The 21,447-nt window shown below is 40.5% G+C and overlaps 1 protein-coding gene across 9 annotated transcripts in view; it reads left to right on the forward strand.

Moving 5' to 3' along the window:
* The window catches only part of LOC133363284 (uncharacterized), a 78,952-nt gene that overhangs the window by 24,686 nt on the left and 32,819 nt on the right, over positions 1 to 21,447 (forward strand). For 4 of the 9 annotated variants that reach the window (XM_061582691.1, XM_061582687.1, XM_061582689.1 and 1 more), the window contains exons 2-4: positions 4,908 to 5,102; positions 5,223 to 5,353; positions 17,884 to 18,007. In XM_061582691.1, the coding sequence (XP_061438675.1) occupies positions 4,908 to 5,102; positions 5,223 to 5,353; positions 17,884 to 18,007 (450 nt within the window). Of the gene's footprint in view, positions 1 to 4,907; positions 5,103 to 5,222; positions 5,354 to 6,237; positions 7,590 to 14,310; positions 14,401 to 17,883; positions 18,008 to 21,447 lie in introns of those variants that run through there. The other 5 variants (XM_061582693.1, XM_061582690.1, XR_009757649.1 and 2 more) reach the window with 4 other exon arrangements.

Genomic DNA, 21,447 nt, shown 5'->3' on the forward strand with positions numbered 1-21,447 from the left:
TAAACATCGCAGTAATCAGATTACTTATTTAACCCTGCTATTAAAGTTTTCTAGTAGGTTAATTATTTTCAGAAATGGCTTCAATAAAGATCTAATTCCAAATATCAGACAAAACACGGACTACAATTTATTTACAGCTTGAGTCTTTTTGAGTGAGCCAATTATTTTCACATATTTACTGGAGGACTTTACCCAGCCTGTGCCTTCTTGTCTCTGCAAGTCCTATTCATGATTAAAAAAATAAAGCGTGCTCAGGATTTTTTAATGCAGTTAATTAATTGGGTCACTCGCAATGGAAACTGGATTGCCATTGTTTCATAGAATGCATGTTCTTATCTTCATAAAAGCTATTTTATTAAATAGTATAGTAAGTCTTGGGAGATTATACTCCCTTTCCCCTTACCTTGTCTTTGCCTCAAAAACCTACCTCTTCGCCCAGGCATTTTAAACTTTTAAACTTAAATTTAATTTTATTTTAAACTTAACTGTAATTGTATTTTTATTTTATTCGTATTTTAATTTTGTTTTTAAATATGTTTTATATCGTATGTTTTAATCCACACTTGTTCATTTTTTAAATGTGGTTTTATTTTGCTGTACACCGCCCTGAGAGCTCGTTGCTATAGGGCGGTTTAAAAGCGTAATTAAATAAATAAATAAATAAATAAATAAAAGCAAAGAGATATTAGGTCATTCCCAGTAAAGTAGAAGTGCTATGATTTATGATCAATATGATTTAATAAACATGTTTGGATCCCATCTTTCTTGCAATCTTTCCAGTTGGCTTACAGAAGGTTAGCCCATTCCTTCCCCTCCACAACACCCCTGTGAGTTAGGTAAGGATGGGCAAGTCTCATTTTCCCACTCTTAAACTCAGTTCTCCACATTTCCACACCAGTCCTCACAAACATTCATCAGCATCTTCGGGCAAATTTCTCTTAAGACACACAACTTTGTATGCAATTATGCCTAACATACACATTTTTGCAAACCCTTTTGCCCTTGTGCAATGCATATTTATGCGGTTTGCATTAATAGTAGTAGCAGTAGTAGATAGTTTATTGCAGGCCTTAGGCCGTTGCAACACAAATACAACAATAAAACAGTATAACCTTAAAATTATCGAATACAAAATACAGAATAAAATTTCCAAATAAAACGATTAAAAGTCATAGTACAAGATATTACTATAAAATCCTTGATCTATGGCATCTATAACTTTCTTATCAACCTTTCTTTATTAATAGCAGCGAAACCAAACAGCACTGTACCATGTCCTCATTTATACCTGTGAACCTGTGTTGATCAAGAATTTAACCCTTAACTTTTGAGTGGCAAGGGCAAAATGTGCCACATAATAAGTAATTTGTGGGTTATTGTCGGCTAAAAGGAAAGAAATCAAATCCTCTTCCGCATCTTGTCCTTTCCAGTTAATCATACTGTCAAGAAATTTAGATCTAGGGTGTGTATAAATTGGGCATTCAAATAGGTAGTGATTAAGATCTTCCACCTTCCCCTGGTGACAAATGCATAATCGTTGTTCATATGGGGTCTGATGATATCGGCCGGTTACTATGGCGCTAGGCATAGTTTGGAATCTTAAGGCAGTAAAAGCATTTCTTAATTGTACAGGTAGAGAAGAAGATAGATAATTGGCCCTTATATGATTGATTTTAAATATACCATACCATCTGGAAAACTTAGTGTTTAAAATCGCCAGGCTATCCCGCCAAACACTGTTTCTCTCTATCTGAGCCCGAAAGTTGTATCTATGAAGAGAGGAAATTGATTGAATCGAGATATGATAATGGGCTAATACCATCTTAAATTGTAAAAGCCACTGTTTCTCTACCACCGCCACATCAAAACATGCCTTTGCTATGATCTTGGTAGTAGAATTAGATAGTGCAGCCCAATAAGTCAGCAGTGATTCATGGATCCTTGCTGTGATTGGGAGTAAGCCAGTTTCAGCTCTCAAAAACGCAGCCGGGGTACCTGGGGGAATGCACAAAAGGCGCCTAAGAAAATTATTTTGAATGGCCTCTAACGCCGGGAACGAGGGTACCGACCATCCCCAGATAGCCACCTCATATATTATCTGTGGGATGACTTTGCTTTGGAATATTTTCAAAGCAGGTAAAACTAGATGTCCCCCCGCTGTCCTATAGAATTTGAGAATCGCCCTGCCATTCTAGAGGCGGCTAGTTTTATTGCTGTCATCTGATTTTTCCAGGCAAGCGTGTATTGGAAGTTAATTCCCAAATATTTGAATGATCGACATTGCTCTATTAAGTGGTTTCCAATGGACCATGTATGTTGACGATGTCTATTGCCAAAGACCATGATCTTGGTCTTCTTATAATTGATTTGGAGACCCTCATTTTTACAGTAGTGGTTCAGTTTCATCAAAAGCCTTCTCATTCCTATAGGGGTCAAGGATAGAAGGATCATGTCGTCAGCATATAGTAAAAGGGATATTTGCCTACAGCCTACAGAGGGAGGGAAAAATTTTGGGCCCTCTATTTCAGTAATGATGTCATTCAGATATAAATTAAAGAGGGTAGGGGCTAATAAACAGCCCTGTTTGACACCTTTATTTGTTGATATTGAGTCTGTAAGATTATTTCCCACTCTGATTCTGGTAGTATTAAGGGAATACAATTCTCTAATTAAATATAGGAGGCGTTTATCAATATTTGTTTGGCCCAGTTTGGTCCACAGTCGGTCTCTGTCAATCGAATCGAAAGCTGCCGCCAGATCTACAAAGGCGGCATAAAGGTGTTTTGTGGGTCCCCTTATCGATTGTCTCGCGAGGAATAATAAAGTGGCGCAATGATCTATAGTGCTCTGTCCTCGGTGAAATCCTGCTTGTTCTGGCCTAATTATTGAATTATCATTTATCCACTCATCTAACTTACATAAGAGAAATTTACTATATAATTTGGCACCTGTGTCTAGGAGGCTAATGGGGCGGTAGTTGTTTGGGTCATTTTTCAGTCCTTTTTTATAGATGGGAATAATTATGCTCTGTTTCCATCCCTCCGGCATAATGCCCGTATTATTTATCTGTGTAAATAATTTGGTGAAGATGGGAATCCTCCAGTCAGGGAAACTGGAAAATAATTCCGGAGGGAGCATGTCTTCGCCTGGGGCCTTACCCTTTTTTAATGTAGAAATAAGCATCCTAACCTGTAATAACGAAACCAGAGGCCATTTCTCCTCTTTGCAGTGCAACAGGGGAGCAGGAGGAACACTTGGATCGAAATATATATTAGTAAAGTGTTCAAGCCACTCAGAGGCAGAAATATGACAGGTTACATATTGTCTGGAGTTTCCTATACCTCTTGTTACTATATCCCAAAAAAGGCACTCATTTCCCTCTGCCTGTGCAAGGCTGAGCCATTGCCACTGAGTTCTCGTGAACTGTGCCTTTTTTTGTTTAATCAAATTCTTATAAGAAGAGCGGAGGGCGACACAGTGGTTTTGGTCAAAAGTAGAAGGGTCTCTTGTCAACTTTTGTAAATAATTGGATAGTTGGCGCTTTGCTATCCTACAATCTAAGTCAAACCATCCAGAATATCCATGACGAGAGGGTTTGTGAATATCCGAATCAACATAGGTTTTAACAAAGATGTTATATGTTGATAAGCGTCTTGGACATCGATTTTAGAAGCTATAATAGCCTGTCTGAGATCTAAAAGGGAATTATTCTCAAGCAGACCTAAGATTGAGCAGTGAAAATTTGGAGACCAGCGAACTCTTTGATCTATTAGCTGGAGATCTTCCAGGTTTGGAAGGGTCGGGCAGATCCTGGGAAGAGTCATACTTAGGACCATAAGTAATGGAAGATGATCGCTATCGTATCTGTCAAGTACCGAAAACTTGATTACTTCCGGAATAAGGGAACTTGAGACCAGTGTATAATCAATTACACTGGCTCCTCTAAAAGATAGGTGAGTAAATGTCCCCTTAGACTGGTCCACATTTGAGCCATGCAAGCACTCTAGCTGGTGTGTGTAGATTATTTCTAAAAGCCTCAGACCTTGCTTATTTAATATCTGATCTTGAGAGACTCTTGCGTTATGTGGGTTAATGTATAACGGCCCGTGATTTGAGGAAGGACCCTCTGTCAGACCCGGACCCAGCCTAGCATTGAAATCCCCACAGAGAATTAGTTTATAAGCGGGGAATTGGAACTCCAAAAAAGTCAGAAATTCTGCGAGGTGGTCCCACACACTACCTGCAGATAGTATCTTAGCCCTGGAAGGAGGAAAATAGACATTTATAATGATAATAGCTCCAAACATGGAACCAGTTAACCTTACAGCCTGTACATAATGCTTACAGATTGGGCTGAACACATAGATGTCTACCGGTAGGTCATCCGAAATGAATATACACAGACCCCCACTACCTGTTCCATTATGATTTGGTTTGAATGCTGGCAATGGGAAAGCTCGGAAACCTGGGAAGAGAATTGAAGATTCTTCCGTTACCCAGGTTTCTTGCAAACAGATGATCTTGAACTGATTTAAAAAAGGAAATTAACTCATCTTCCTTGACTTTATTATTCCATCCCATAATATTCCAGGACAGAAATCTAAGATGTCAATCAGTGCCAGGTAGTGTTGGTGGCGTAACCAAGGCTGAAGGACGCTTCTGGTCTGAGACTATAGGCATCAAACTCTGCGTTGGGTTTAGTTGGAACTCGGCAGAGGGCATAACAGTCCTTTGTTGCAACTGAGTCAGGTGGGAGGAGGTTGAAAGTTGTAATTCCATCTTATCCTCTGTCACCTTGTCTTCTTCACTTGGGGTGGGCTGGGCGATTTCTAGCTGTTCATGGATGACTGAAAGATGAAGGGAGAGTTGGACCAGCCTGTCAAGAATTTCATCCCTTTCTGATTTAGGTAAAAAAGCAAATGAGTGCTGCAAGGACTGCTCCTCTTCCAACAGAGGGACAGTCTGCGACCCTGAATGATGAACAAGCTCATCTGGAGTCGGTTGGCCAATACATTGAAAATGTGCAGAGGAATTATTCGCATCCAGCAAATCTACCACCCCTACCCTCGTCCCGGGGGCCTGCAACCGCAACCGATTTAGCGGTAAGACCGAGATCGTTGATGATGGCTTGCTGGCATTGATGGCAAGATCATAGTATTTTCTTGAGACTTTAGGCGAGACTTGACAGTCCAGAAGATCAATAGTGTCATTTCCTTTTTCAGGGGTTCGATGTGTCTCCAGAGAGATCAGGGGATCATGACTTGGAAGAGCCTTACAGTGTGACTGTTTTTGAGATGACTTGTAAATCAGTGATAAATCCATGGGAAGGCTTTGATTTTCAAAGAAACGCAAGGTGTGTATATCCATCTTGTTTAAATAAGCCTTATTGCTCCATAGATGGTTTGCTATTTCCATAGATGTAAAGGTAACCACTGCTTGGGCGTTGAAGTTATTAAAATAAAGATATTCTATTTGTTTAATGTCATTGATATTAATATTCATATTTATAGTCTTTGGAAAGGATTTCTTTAAGGTGTCGATAAAATGCTGCTTTCTAAAAATTGGTCTAATACAACCCCACGGTTTTGGGTAATTTTCAAAAACTAGTTTATTCCTGATAAGGACAAGGTTCCAACGGGAAGTAAAAGATGCCGGCTCTGACGGGGGTGGCAACCGATTCTTTAATAGTACATCCTGCCAAGGATCCTGGTATGGAATATAATCAGTTGAATTTATACTAGGGGGGTGTTCTATAAGTTCCCCTTTATTCTGAGGTGTAATAGTTTTAGAGCGATCAACTGTCGTGCCTCTGGGGATATTCATTCCTGAAGAATTACCCTGATTCGTTTTTAAATTCTGTCGCTCCTTTTTGGTTAAATCGTCCAATATATTAAAGAGTCTTTTAAAATTCATCTTGTTGGTCTGTAGTGGCTTTTGAGCCTTCATATTTTTACTCTTTTTTAGCTGAATTATCGGATGCCTCTTTTTTTTTTTTACTCTGATAATATTTTGTCTCTGAGGCTTATTTATAACTGGGCGATTTATCGAAGGCACCTGTTCTGTAGGTATCGATGAGGACTGAGAATTGCGTTGAAGTGTTACCAAGGTGGTTAAGAGTGAATTACATTCCTTCATATATGTTTTTAAATGTTCCAAGTCCGTTGCCAACATAAGAAGCCAGCCTTTTAAAGGTAGTCCGTTTAAATCATCTATTATATCGCTATGTTTCTCTTTCAGATCTTGCATTCCCGTTTGCTCTGCAGGGATAATAATAGAGGAACTCCTCTTCCTGCCCTGTGAGATACGAGCTTCAAGCTCAAATGGATTAGAAGGGATCTCTATATCCGCCTGCATTTGTTGAACGGCCGGGTCGATATACACTATATCTTCTGTAGTGTCTTCCAATTGCTTAGCATGATCTCTATCATGCATTTCTGCCAGTCCGATTTCATCTGCCAGATTCATTGCCATTATCTCCCTCTCCGGGCTGCCTAAAAAGCCCTTGTGTGATATAGACCAGTCCAGGCAAGAAGGAATGGCTTTCCATTCTTGATCTGCATTATACTGGGAAAGGGAAGTAAAAAAGCTTGTAATTTTTTGCTGGCCCTTTAACTCAGGATAAGGGCTTTCAGCCTGTTGTAGCAATGGTGGAGAAACAAGCCGGGTCTTTCCACAATTTTTTTTCTTTATTTTGTTTTCCCTGGGCAAACTCTCCAAGGGAAGAGGGAGGCCCAAGGCTTTCCTTTCCTTTCTCATTAGTACCATATGTTAATCTACCGACTTCAAAAGTTAAGGGAGTAAGGAGGCTGTTAATCAATTGTTAGCGAAGAGTGGGAGGAATTTATGCTTGCTCTTCTGTATGAAAGCATCCAGTTCACTTTTAAACTCCAAATTCTCCAGACAAGTGTATAAACATGAAGTCTGTAGATTGCTGAATTGCTTTTAAAGAAAATGTAATCCAGAAAGTTAATTGTCCAGAAAAAAGCTAAGCCGATAGAGCCGGCAGGGAAAAGCTCACCCTTCATCAGCAACCGGAACCGGAAGTCCGGTTTGCATTAATATAGATATTTAAACACACATTTACCCAATATATGCAATTTTGTGCACATTACGAGGCTGGAAAGCTGCACTGTAAAATTCGGAGAGGTGCGAATTTAGATGTGTTCAGTCCATGTACTGTTTCCAAAAGTGTGAATTGGGTAGGTTCACCTATAAATGTGAACTGATTTGAATTTCCCCCCTCATCTCTAGAAGCAGGTGAGGCTGTGAGAGAGTAACTGGCCCAAGATCTCACCATGACCTTCGTGACTTTTGAAACCAGTTTTCTCCCCATTCATGCATGTGTTTGAGGTATGGGCAGTGCCGGGGGGGAGGGGAGTTAGGCAAGCACCCCCCAAACAAGGAGCCCATTCTTGTCTAGTATATTCTGCGCACCTAGAAATATACTTTGCCCCTTCTGTCCCCCCAAAAAAATTCTTTTCTGGTGTTGCTTCTGGCTTGAGGAAGAGTGGACAGGAATCAAAGAAAAGGCAGCCTTTTTCATACGTGTATCTAAAGGGTGGCTTAAGAATCCTGCCTTTGGTTTTTTGTGACCTCAAATTATCCATGATACTCAAATAATGGGTATCTTTTGTCCTTTTTTTGCTTTTCACTGAAATCAGAGGAAGTTGGAATCATTTCATTTATTTATTTTAAAAATAAATAGATTACATGATGAACACGCTAAAGCATATGAGATAATGCCTAATAAGACAAAGTGGCAAAATTACTAATATTTACCTGTTTTAGCCCACATTTAATATCCTCCCTGATTAATAAATATAGATAGGCACACATAAATATAAACATAATATCAATATTAAGTATCGGTACCATTGAATACTGTTATTACATACTATATCAGGGCAGGGTCATCAATATTTGGGGGAGGGGGTCTGTGGGCACATTTGCAATGTGGAGAAATATCATGGGCACAGCATTTTAGCTTTTCCCCACAAAGCCTAATTGGGAAGGGAGTGATCTTCCTGGAGAGTGAAGTTGAGAAGGCAAGAGTTAATCCTTCCCTCCCCATCTGTAATCTCCAGGAAGATCGACCCACTCCACCCTCCACCGAGCAACAATTTGGCCTGAAAAAAGCCTATTAGTTACAATAGAAGGCCTCTTTTAAGAAGTCTAATTTAAGTGGAGGGAATGGGAGATAGTGAACACCAAGGAAGGCCTCTGTGGGTGAATGTGTGCCCATGAGCTGCACACTGGCAACCCATGTTCTATTCTTATCTTTAAAACATCGACTTAAATTCTAACATGATTACTTGTGCACTACAAATTTATCTCCCAACCTTTGCAATTTTCACATGACTGTGCAACCCTTCTCTATTCTCTTAAGATGGAGTTTTCCCCCCTGGATAATGATTTTTTTTTTTTTACAAAAAATACTATTGTTATTAGTAGTAATAGAGACTGGAGACTGGAATATTGAGTAGGATTCCATTGGGGGAGATCTCCTTGGCTGCTTTCACACTGCACTTTATTCCGTTATTCCGATGACTTTTTACCGGGTAATGTGTGCATTATATTTGACCTTTCACATGACATGAAAGCTAGTTCTGGAAATCTAGGGGAATATATTGGAGGTTTAGTGCTAATTTTCATTATAAATAATACCAGAAATAATCCATTTGTGTTAGGTCCAAATCCAACACGCAGGCTGTCACTGTCTACCCCAGCTCACATCCACCCGGGAGGGGTGCAGAGATGAGTGCAATAACCCACTATCAGAGATCAAATAAACCAAACACAATTCCTTTGCAAAGGGGAACCCGATACTTACAAGCCAAAGGCCGTTCAGAATGGGAACCCCGTTTATTGATAGGTCAGAGAATATATAGCCTTACCCCAAAGGTTACAATATTGGGGAGCAGCGTCATAAACTATAAAGAAACATTTGATTGTCACTATAACCTAAAGATATGCAAAAGGAGGTGAAGGGGTGCAGAGGAAGAACATAAGTGGAAACATTAGAATCTCTTTCAGACTATGGGTCTGCATATTTCGCATGTCCTTGAGATAAGCGCTCTGCAACTAGGAACAAAGAGAGATACAGAGAAGGGGGCCCCAGCTGCAACCGGGCGCCCCTTCAGTGGCGACAGACTTAATATTGCTAGACTTGCATTTCAAAGGTTTACATGTCAAGGTTTATAGGGCAATAGGGAAACTTTAGCATTTCTCTTTATGTTATGCTTTGCAACTATATGCGAGGTAATAAGCTTGAATAAGATATAGAAATACAAAAGGAGGGGAGGTTTCCAGCTTAAACCGGCTTTTATTATGCGAGCCACTGGAATGTTAGAAAGGGGTCAGGTCACCAGGAAATAAACCGTTGTTTTATCAAAAGTCATTCAGAGGCCAACATAAAGATTTGGTCTTTACACTGTTTGTATTAATGATGAACAAGGTGTGGGGCAAAGCTATAATGTTTAAGTGAATTCAAATTTTAACCTAACATTTGCAAGCCTGGGAATTCAGAAGATCACAGGAGCTATGCGCTAGTTGCAGCTGCTCACATGACAGGCATCCTGGCATGCAATGAGTTCCCACCCTTTAGATGTGAATTGCAGATTTCTGTAACTTTACAGTTGACAATGAGGACATTGAACTTGTCAAGGATTATCAATATCTCGGCACAGTCATTAACCAAAATGAAGACAATAGTCAAGAAATCAGAAGAAGGCTAGGACTGGGGAGGGCAGCTATGAGAGAACAAAGATGTATCACTGAACACGATAGTCAGGATCATTCAGACCATGGTATTCCCGATCTCTATGTATGGATGTGAAAGTTGGATAGTGAAGAAAGTGGATAAGAGAAAAATCAACTCATTTGAAATGTGGTGTTGGAGGAGAGCTTTGCGCATACCATGGACTGTGAAAAAGACAAATAATTGGGTGTTAGAATAAATTAAACCAGAACTGTGACTAGAAGCTAAATGATGAAACTGAGGTTATCATACTTTGGACACATAGGCCCTGTTCACACGTTACAGTCAACGAGTGTACAGTCTGTGTACCTGGGTACAGAAGTAGTCGGGCTGTACACTCGTACAGTTATTCACATGTAATAGTCAACAAGTGTACAGTCTGTGTACCTGGGTACACAAGTAGCTGGGCTGTACACTCATACAGTTATTCACATGTAACATTCAACGAGTGTACAGTCTGTTATATACACATTTGCTGCCAGGGAAAGAAAATGGCTTCAATTACACTTATTAAATGCGCCATTGAAGCAATTCCCTTTTACTGGCAACAAGGCAAGGCATGCTGGGTCTGTTATACTTCCTGAAACTGTTTCTTGTCAAGGGGTGCATTCAATAGAAAGAGTGTTGGCAGAAACAGGAATGTAGTTTTACTCTCTTCATTTTTCCTGCAGATTCTTAAGTTTTTAAAATCAAAACACCAACTTTTAAAAAGAAAACACTAACCTGTAACTATCATAATTATAGTTATTAAAATATTGCATTTTTCATTGCCTGTTATTAGAGTATGTATGGGTTTTGATGTAGGCTTTCATGCAACAACCCTATACATGTCTATACAGTCCTATAGAGATCAATAGGACTTACCCATAGATAAATGTGTGAAAGTGCAGACCTAAATATATTCAATATTTATATATGAAAATATTTTGAGGGGGCTGCAACAAAAACAAGCTGCTTAAAAGATTATGAACTGAAACTATTCTTCCAACATGGTACACCTGATTCTTTCTTGAGGATATCATGCGTTTTAATACACAAAACTACACTCAAAATATAAATGTGGGGAATATTATTTATCAGTTGGGCTTTCCAGCCTACTGCTCCCAGTGTAACATACTCTGTCCCCTGTGACCTCCTCCCTCCAGGAAGGCAGCTTGGCTGCCAGGAAGGAAGGGGGAAAGCGGCCTTTCCTTGCAGCCTTGCTTCTTTTTGCTTCACAAAAAGTCCTCTCGTTCTGAGTAAGGACGTCATCAGTAGTGGTAGTGTGAGGAGACGGCAGTCAGTGGTAGTAATTCCCCCTTCTTTCTGGTAGCTCCACCTCAGCCTCCTTTGGTGTCTGCCATGTATTTTAGAGGCAGATGCCTGCCTTTGGTGCGCCTGAAAGATGCTCTAGCACTTCAGCAAAACTCCTCCCTTCTCATTTGGAGCAAGGAGGAGGTGTCATCTGCAGCGGCAATGGGGAGCAGACAGTGTCCAAGGAGTGAAGACTTTTAAAAAATAATAATAATTAATTTCTTTACTGTTCGCAGCCCCTTCCGGATTACTTCACACACACCCAGGTTGGGAACCACTGATCTATGTCATAATATTTAGCTTTTGGATAGCACTTTAAATGCAGGGTGGGCAGAATATAGATCAAAATGTATTGGTGTATCTCAGGATGACTCACAGAAGATCAGTGAGGATTTCAGACTCCTGTTTCACAATGAAAACAAGAAAATGACCATCCCACCATTATACTGCTGAAATGAAGAAAGTGGGGGGTAATCTGAGTGGATTTTTGTGTGGAAATACTGTGAGCTCAGTTCAATTTTGGAACTCCAAACAAATTCCTGGGCTAAGAATTATTTAATTCTAAGTGCATATATTTTGTGGCTTGCTCTGGTTGGTGGATCTTGGGTTTTTGTAATAATAATAATTAAAAAATCAATACAAAAAACCTGAAGTCTAACCATCCTGATCTAGAGTATTAGATCCTGATCTAGTCTAACCATCCGAACCATAGAGTATTTACCACCCTAGGCTCCTGCTGGAAGGACAGGATATAAATCAGATAAATAAATAAATAATCAAAACATTACAAGCCTACAAGGCAGGTTTGTGTTACCATAAAACCATGTGATGCAGCTATGCCTGACAGCAGTTTCTAATGGAGGCAGCCATTAACATGTGTTTGACCATCAGGTGTGTCTAAGTTTGATGCACAACACTTGACATAGACGGTAAGAGCTGCAGAGAGATGAGCAAATCCACAATTTTTTTCTTCTCAATTTCTGGATACACAGTAGAAAGGTGACATTGCTTTTTTGAGAATGCCTTCTTTGGCAATGTTTTGAAGAGTCTTACCTCTGCTATTGTAGTTTCATTCTTGCAAACACTCCTTTGAACCATGCTACAACAACCCTGCAAGGTAGGTCTGTGCCCATACAAATGATTTAGTGCAGGGATGGCCAGAAGATAGACTGTAATCTATTGGTAGATCCCTGGGAGATTTGTAGTTAATTGGCAAGCACTTCTGGCTTCCAGTTGTTTAACAATAGCAACAAAAGGACACACATCCATTTTGAAATTTGACAACTGAAATTAAGAATACTTGTGGAAAGTAGGAATAGATCTATGTGTGGAAAGACTGTGAGCTCATCTCAGTTCTGATAACCCTGTGCTCAGCAGCTTCTCAGACACCATGTTCTTTCATACTAAACGTATGTCTTTTGCAGCTGGCTGCAGTTGGTGGTTCTTGAGGTTCTAGTAAAACGCAGGGTGGATCCCTGACTCCGCAACAGCAGTGCTCTCTCAGTAATGGCAACATTGCCACTCACTGAATGAGACAAGGGGCCTGCAAGTTCAGGGCTGGTGGCACCACCATCCTGCAGCATGTGGGCACACACCTGCAAGCTTGTGCTGCATTCCACCAAAGTACCCCCAACCTTGCCATCTCTGTGCCACTGCCATTCTCTCCCCCCCCCCCGTATCACTGCTGACCTATGTCATCAAATTATTGGAAGAGTCTTGGCTAAATTTCTCTTCTTGACCTTTAAGAGGAAATAGAAAGCACACAACAGAATTTACCTTACCACTGATTTCAATAGGTTTTAAAAGACCAAGGAAGAGAAGTTTAGTGGGTAATTTATATTGGATTTATAGAGGTACTGTAGTGTACAAGTTCTGCAAAAGCCAGTGTGGTGTAGTGATAAGAGTACTGGGCTAGGGCCTGGGAGACCTGGATTCAAACCCTCATTCAGCCATGAAACTCACTGAGTGACTTCTGGGCTAATCACCTTCTTAGCCTAAACTACCTCATAGGGCTGTTCTGAGGATATATTTGAGAGGTGCAGGACTACGTATTCCACACTGAGCTCTTTGCAAGAAAGTTGAGACGTAAAGGAAATAAGGCATTAAATAAGATTAAGGCTACAATCCTTTGCACAATTACTTGAGAGTAAGCTCCATTGAACTGTGAAAGTTACTTTCGATAAACCTGTTTGGGATTATGTTGTTAAGATACAAGGGATAGCTATTACCCAAAATTTCTATTATTTATTGATAACTATCATTTCTGAGCAATGTGTTACCTAGCCATTAAGTTATTTTATTATTGCAGTTGTGATAGCAGCTATTATTCATTACCTGCACAGGGGGGTTGGAGCAAGTTTTGGAATTTATTTGTGGCACTATCCTGAATAGTAGGTATACTACTCGTAACAAGCAACAATAAGAGTCACGTGATGACACATTGAACATTTAACAGACATTATAGATTACAATATTTATTGATAAATCACCTAGTATTTAAAGGAAAGGACTGAATTTAGAAGTTAAAGGCTGTAATTCTATATTCACATTCACATCAGGAGTAAGCCCCATTAAACTCAGTGGAACTTACTTCTGAGTAAACATGGCTGAGACTGCACTGGACTGTGAGCAGACACAGATGCAAACTCCCCTCCCTTTCTTAGCCCCCCCAACTGTTTATTTTAAGAGGCTGGAATCCTAATGCTTCTTACCTGAGAGTAAGTCCCACCAAACTGAATGGAATTTACTTTAGAGTAGGCATGGGGTTAGGATTGTACTTTAACAATGTAAACAGTCCTTGCCTAGTTCTAGCTTCTCTGGCAGAACACTTGCTTTTTTTAGGCAATCCTAACTCCACTTACCTGTGAGTAAGCCCCATTGAACTCAGTAGGATTTACTTCTGAGTAGACATTTTTAAAATTCAAATGTGAATCCTGCAAAGCTCTCTTCTCTCCATTTTTTCCCTCTGTCCTTCCCTCAAACTCACTCATTGCCAGCACACAGAAGCATTGCACTCAATGGGACTTACTTCTGAGTAGACCTTTTAAAAATTGCAGTGAGTCCTTCAAAGCTCCCCCCCCCCCCGTTTTCTGCCTCTTTCCTCCCCTCAAGCTCATTCGTTGCTTCAGGCTGGTCTCCCTTCCCTTCCCTTGCCTCCATTTTAGTTTTACTCTTCTTTCCCGCTCCGTGGCTCCAGCAACTGACGGTTCCTTCAGCCCACTTCTGATTGGCTGCTGCTGCGGCTGCTGCTGCGGCTGCTGCTGCTAGAAGGAAGGCTCAGGCTGTCCCCGGGGAGACACTGATTGCTCAAGATCAGCTCCACGGATACAGCATGCAGGGAGAATCACCACGTGAGTAGAAGAGGGCTTTTTTCAGGAGGCCTGTACACGTGGTGATTTTTGAAATCACCAAGTGTACACTCTTTCTCATGAGCAGCTGTACCCAGGTACAGGGGGCTTGTACCTGGGTACAGAGTAACGTGTGAATACCCCTATGAGAAGACATGATTCACTAGAAAAGACAATAATGCTTGGAAAAACAGCAGGGCGTAGAAAAAGAGGAAGGCCAAACAAGAGATGGATTGATTCCATAAAGGAAGCCACAGACCTGAACTTACAAGATCCTAACAGGGTGGTTCATGACAGATGCTCTTGGAGTTCGTTGATTCATAGGGTCGCCATAAGTCGTAATCGACTTGAAGGCACATAACAACAACAACAGATGTGAGCCAATTTTATTTTGCCTGACAAAAATTGTACCGGTATTCCAGCATAGGTGCCGATAGCAGCATTCCCTTCTTCCTTTTCCCACACACAACCCTGTGTCCAGATACTAACTTGTGCAGTGAATGATGGGTGAGGGATGGAAACAATGTACTGTTTGTTGCAGCAGTGAGAAAGACAGTTGCTCAAAATGTCGATATATCACCCAAAAAAGCCACGGTTCCGTACTGCAGTGTGAAAAGAATTCTAGAAGTTGGGAGAGAAGCGCTACCATTTCAATCTGTTAAACTAACACAATAAGCCTGTCTTGCCAACTGGTAAGAGTTCTTGTGGATTCAGAGGCAATAAACACACAGGCAAATGGAAGTCAAAGGTTTTATTAAGTAGCAGGCAAAAGGATACAAACAACAAAATCTCTTGAGCTTACTTTCCCTGTTCAGTTGTTGGGAACTCCAAGGGAATGACAATGGAGAGACCCCAGTTGATGGCCAGTACGGAGCACTTCATCAGTCCAAGGTCTGCGCTGAAATTCCCTTGGTAAAAAATCTTGGGGACTTATATAGCTAAAAGCCCCAAAGATGACATGCTGATTCTAAACAACAACTTCATCAATCACACCTGTTGTGATGATCATGTTCTTAGTCTTATCATTGCTTATTAATTCTAAAGATAAGTCTAGTGAATGGCAAATTGCCAAGATACATAGACACCTCCCAAATTCCAAGTTTATACCATCCTGAGCAGATGGTTACTTTTAATAAAACAACAAATTAAGCCAAAAAAATCTCTCAATCTCTTAAAGGGCCTGGCCTGCTAGACTCTCAGAGAGTCAGGCACAAAGGGACAGTTGTGACAGGTCATTCTATCTCCTCGATACAATTAGTCTTCCGGTCAGTTTCCCTTGCAAAGCTCCATGTCTGAATGCAGCCCTTAATTCTTTCCCTTCAACCAGGCTGTTTGTCAATTCAAAATGACACCCACATTTAAGAGAAAAGATGTGTCTTTTTTGTTCTAGGGGAAAAAACAGCTTGGGAGAGTGGGAGTGATTTAGAGTGGACCAAAGGAAATGGTTAAGCAGTCTCTCACCCCAGGTCCAGATTCCACTCAACATTTTCTTTTAAAGCTGAAAAAGATCAAGGGAACATGAACATGCAAGCAAGCATCGTGTTAACCCCAAAATTCTACTTTCCTATTTTTACTAGCTAGTTGGCCCAGCGAAATATCCCATGGACCGCCCTGTCTCTGACAATCGTCAGAATCCTTCAGGTATAATGTCATTGTGAAGGACGCATTGAGCCTCCCTGATGCCTCTTCTAATATCAAATGACCTGCTGACATTACAAAGGCCTTGTCCATTAACTGCTTGCATTAGAACAGAAATTTCCAGCGATATGAACCTTTATGAACTGAATTAGGTGGAATGTTGAAGTGAGCCACATGTCAGGATGCTGTTTAAAAGCCAAACCACAGAGAAACAGAGGGAGGGAGAGAGGAGAGTGCCTGTTCCCAGGCAAAAAGAAAGAACTTTCTTATGAGGAAGGTTTGATGAGCAGGGATGGGGGAGAAATTCAATTCAGTCCACATTTAAAGGCAAGCCAACAAAATTTGCACCCTCGGAAACAATTAAGAAGTGAAACAGCCATCCTTCAAAATATGCATACTTCCAAATTTGCAATGCAGTTCTCGAGGCAAGTAATGTGTACAAAAATGCATATCCAAGCATAAAGAATGCATACTAGTGTTGTGGCACCTATCCTTTGGAACTCCCTCCCCTTAAATATTAGACAGGCACCATCTTTGTTATCTTTTCAGCACCTACTGAAGACCTTCTTTCAACAAGCCTTTTAAGTTGAGACCTTGTCCCAGTCTGTGTCTGTGCTGGAATTGCTTTTTAAGATTTTTTTAAAGTTGTTTTTTAAAGTTGGTTTTAATATGTTTTATTTTAGCATGTTTTCACAGATGTTTTGTTTTAATATATTTTAAAATCTTTTTCTTCTGTGATGTTTTAAAGTGCTTTTAGTGTTTTTGTTTGCCTGCCTGGGCTTCTTCTGGGAGTAAGGGTGGAATATAAATTTAATAAATAAATAAATAAATTAGTGAAAAAAAGATACAAAAATGCATCGTATTAGGGGAATCTGTTTTTGCAAAACTGTGTATAGTAGGCAAAATTGCATACAAACATGTGAATGTTAGGAGAAATTTGCACTAAAATGCTGGCAAATTTTCATGAGGGTTTCTTTTTTTAAAAAAATTGCAAACTGATGTGGAAATGGGGAGAACTAAACTTAAGACTGGAAAACGAGAAACTGAAATTGGCAGAATTGCCTCAGCCTAGAGATGAGGTGACAAAGTTGCTAAAATACAGAAGGACTGAGGAATGAGAATTGGTAGGCAGCTGAATGCAAAAGTATTCTGGCTGATACTTTGGACACATAATGAGAATTATGATTCACTAGAAAAGATAATAATGCTGGGAAAAACAGAAGGGAGTAGAAAAAGAGGAAGGCCAAACAAGAGATGGATTGATTCCATTAAGGAAGCCACGGACCTGAACTTACAAGGTCTGAACAGGGTGGTTCACGACAGATGCTGTTGAAGGTCGCTGATTCATAGGGTCGCCTTACGTCGAAACTGACTTGAAGGCATATAACAACAAAGATATTTATAGTGCAATCCTATGGATGTTTACTCACAAGCAAGTCCCAATGTATTCAATAGGGCTTACTCAGACAGGGAAGCATGCACAGGACTGCAATTCAGTGATAAGGAACTTCACTCACCCAATCCAAAATTCAGAATCATGTCACTTTAGGCTGTTTTGCAACTGTTTTATACTTGTTTTATGATTACTGGATTTTAAATGGCTTTATTTCTTGTTGTGACCTGCCTTGGTTTCCAACCCTTCCTCTCAGGGTTGTTGGAAATATTCCACACACACACACGCACACTGGAGATGTAAAAATACATATACCCCATTTAATAGTTCACTGTCAAAACCAGCTAGCCATTGCAGAACATTTTTTTAAAAATATAGGTGTTCATTTCCTGCCAAATAAAAGTGTGACACCTAATTAAGCCCGGCTTAACTGCTTTTTTTTTTTTTTTTTAAAGGATTGGAGTGGGAGAGAAAGATTTACAGCACAATCCTCTTCTATGTTCCCTCAAAAGTCAGCACAATCCTAAACATGCCTACTCAAAAGTAAGTCCTACTGAATTCAGTGGGGTTAACTCCCAGGTACAGTATTTATTTATTTATTTATTATTTGATTTATATCCTGCCCTTCCTCTCTGCAGGAGCCCAGGGTGGCAAACAAAAACACTAAAAACACTTTAAAACATCATAAAAACAGACCTTAAAATACATTAAAACAAAACAACTTTAAAAACATTTTTTAAAAAAGCTTTAAAGACATCTTTAAAAAAAGGGTTAAAAAAAGTTTTTTTTAAAAAAAACATATTAAAAAGCAATTCCAACACAGATGCAGACTGGATGTGGAATTAGCATTGCAGCTTTGCTCCCAGAAAAGCTTCATATTGGGAAGGTTTTCAAAACAGGTTATCAATAAGACAAACTGCCATCTTCAACAGTCCAGTAAAATTTAAACTTGTTTGACTCCTTAACTAGAAAAGTTATGTGCAGCATGTACACTTTTTAAAATTTGTATTAAAAATTATTTGAAAGATAAAATGTATAATATGCCATTTTTGCAAGCAATTAAAAAAACCCTGCATGCACACTTTTATTATAACTAAAAAGTACTCTTTATGCTGCTAAAAGCTATATATTTACTGAATTCCTGATGTGAGACAAGCAGGAAAAGGAAACTTTTTTCAGAACTTGAAATGGGGTTTAGGTATGCCCTGGGGGTCAACAAATCTTGTCAATCACAACCCTTACTTCACTTATTGGCTAAAAACCTGAAAGGGCAGGGATTAGAGCAGCCAGTACTAACAGAAGTTGTCGGGGGGTGGGGGTGGCGGCTAACATTTTAGTTTATATCTTTTGAACCAGAACACCTAGAAACTTAATTTTTTAAAATGAAAGCTAAGAGTTCAGAGATTAAGGTGACTCACCCAGAGAGGACCCCCAAAAACTGGAGACCTGGCAACCCTAGAGCTGAGACCTGTTAGGAGACCCCTATTTCCTTCACAGAGTGACAATTCCCAGGGTCCCTGTACAAACTACAGTTCCCAGGATTCTTTGGGGAAATGAGTCCTTCCTATAACCAAGGTTTTATTTATTTATGAACATTTATAACCCGCTTAACATTCAAGAAAAATCTCTATGCACGTATAAAACTCAATATACAAAAACAATATAAAACCATTAATTCCCACATTGTTATAACACAGCTTTGTGGTACAGACTGTTTGTTCTGTCAAAGGCTTTATTCTTGGACTGTAGTGAACAACTCACTCTGAGGGCAAGCTAGGAGATAGATTATATCAGCGGTGGGCAATGTCTCCCAGGCCCAGAGCTTGGAAAAATTACTTTTTTGAACTACAGCTCCCATCAGCCCAATCCAGTGGCCATGCTGGCTGGGGCTGATGGGAGTTGTAGTTTAAAAAAGTAACTTTTCCAAGCTCTGGCCAGGCCTTCCCATTGGCCTAAAAGGCTATTTTGAGCAAGCCATGTCCACCTCCCCTACCCCTGATGTCAGGGGTGGGGCAGGTAAAGACATGGTTCAGCTGAAAGGGGGTTGTAGTTACCACTGATCAGGGGCACCTGCTCAGCCCTGTGCTTCACAAGTGCTGTTTGCTAGCCCTGACGATCATTGGGGCTTGTGTAGGTTCTGGCCCGGAACTTCTGATGATCAATGGATTGTTGGCGCTTCTGTTCACAGCACTATGCAAAACCAGGACACCTGATGTCATTGTCACATCATCTGATTGACAGGTAGATCTCCCTGCCCACCTGTCAAAGTTGGCCCATAGCAGGTGGAGGAGTTAAAGAACCAGCACACTGGCAGGATCCAGTTTCGCAGCCCTGCATTGTGTATCAGCATGCATTCCATGTGTCTGATTTTTGTTATTTAAATAGTACCAGCAGTGGGCCAGGGGAAGAATCCAAATTAGAACTGCACAGACACCAAGAGGGATTAACCCTTCCTCCCCCGTGATCCTGATTAAAATTAATGTTAAAATCAACTATAACTGCGCAATCTGAATTTTCTGGTATGTGATTGAATCCCATCAGAAAAGATGATCAGGAGTATAGTCGTCCGGGGTCTCAGCTGGTCTTAAATCCCTTACTTTTTTGGGATCAGGTTCCCAGCAGGGTCCCTGTGTGTCCAGCATCCTACGAGCCAATCAGCATGAAGGCGGAGTGTGTTAGCCACTGAGAAGAGTCTTCTAACATGCTTCCTTATCCTTTCCTGCTATTTGGAGTTAATCAGAGTGAAAGTAAGAGAGTCAGCCACTGAGAAGATTTTCTCAGTAGCTAACATTCTTCCTTTCATGTTTATTTTCTCCTAGGGATGTTTGTTGTGTGGAAGAAGGCATTAACAAGGATCTCATTCTCAACCCAGCAGCAAAAGTGTGTGTGTGTGTGTGTGTGTGTGTGGGAGGGATCATGGCTGTGACTATCATGAAGGAACCCTGCACTTCTGTATAAGAACATAAGAACATAAGAAGAGCCTGCTGGATCAGGCCAGTGGCCCATCTAGTCCAGCATCCTGTTCTCACAGTGGCCAACCAGGTGCCTGGGGGAAGCCCGCAAGCAGGATCCGAGTGCAAGAACACTCTCCCCTCCTGAGGCTTCCGGCAACTGGTTTTCAGAAGCATGCTGCCTCTGACTAGGGTGGCACATCACAGCCATCACGGCTAGTAGCCATTGATAGCCCTGTCCTCCATGAATTTGTCTAATCTTCTTTTAAAGCCATCCAAGCTGGTGGCCATTACTGCATCTTGTGGGAGCAAATTCCATAGTTTAACTATGCGCTGAGTAAAGAAGTACTTCCTTTTGTCTGTCCTGAATCTTCCAACATTCAGCTTCTTTGAATGTCCACGAGTTCTAGTATTATGAGAGAGGGAGAAGAACTTTTCTCTATCCACTTTTTCAATGCCATGCATAATGTTATACACTTCTATCATGTCTCCTCTGACCCGCCTTTTCTCTAAACTAAAAAGCCCCAAATGCTGCAACCTTTCCTTGTAAGGGAGTCGCTCCATCCCCTTGATCATTCTGGTTGCCCTCTTCTGAACCTTTTCCAACTCTATAATATCCTTTTTGAGATGAGGCGACTAGAACTGTACACAGTATTCCAAATGCGGCCACACCATAGATTTATACAACGGCATGATGATATCGGCTGTTTTATTTTCAATACCTTTCCTAATTATCCCTAGCATGGAATTTGCCTTTTTCACAGCTGCCGCACACTGGGTCAACATTTTCATCGTGCTGTTCACTACAACCCCGAGGTCTCTCTCCTGGTCGGTCACCGCCAGTTCAGACCCCATGAGCGTATATGTGAAATTCAGATTTTTTGCTCCAATATGCATAATTTTACACTTGTTTATATTGAATTGCATTTGCCATTTTTCCACCCATTCACTCAGTTTGGAGAGATCTTTTTGGAGCTCTTCACAATCCCTTTTTGTTTTAACAACCCTGAACAATTTAGTGTCATCAGCAAACTTGGCCACTTCACTGCTCACTCCTAATTCTAGGTC

This window comes from Rhineura floridana, chromosome 8, assembly GCF_030035675.1.
Source record: "Rhineura floridana isolate rRhiFlo1 chromosome 8, rRhiFlo1.hap2, whole genome shotgun sequence".
Lineage (NCBI taxonomy): Eukaryota > Metazoa > Chordata > Lepidosauria > Squamata > Rhineuridae > Rhineura > Rhineura floridana.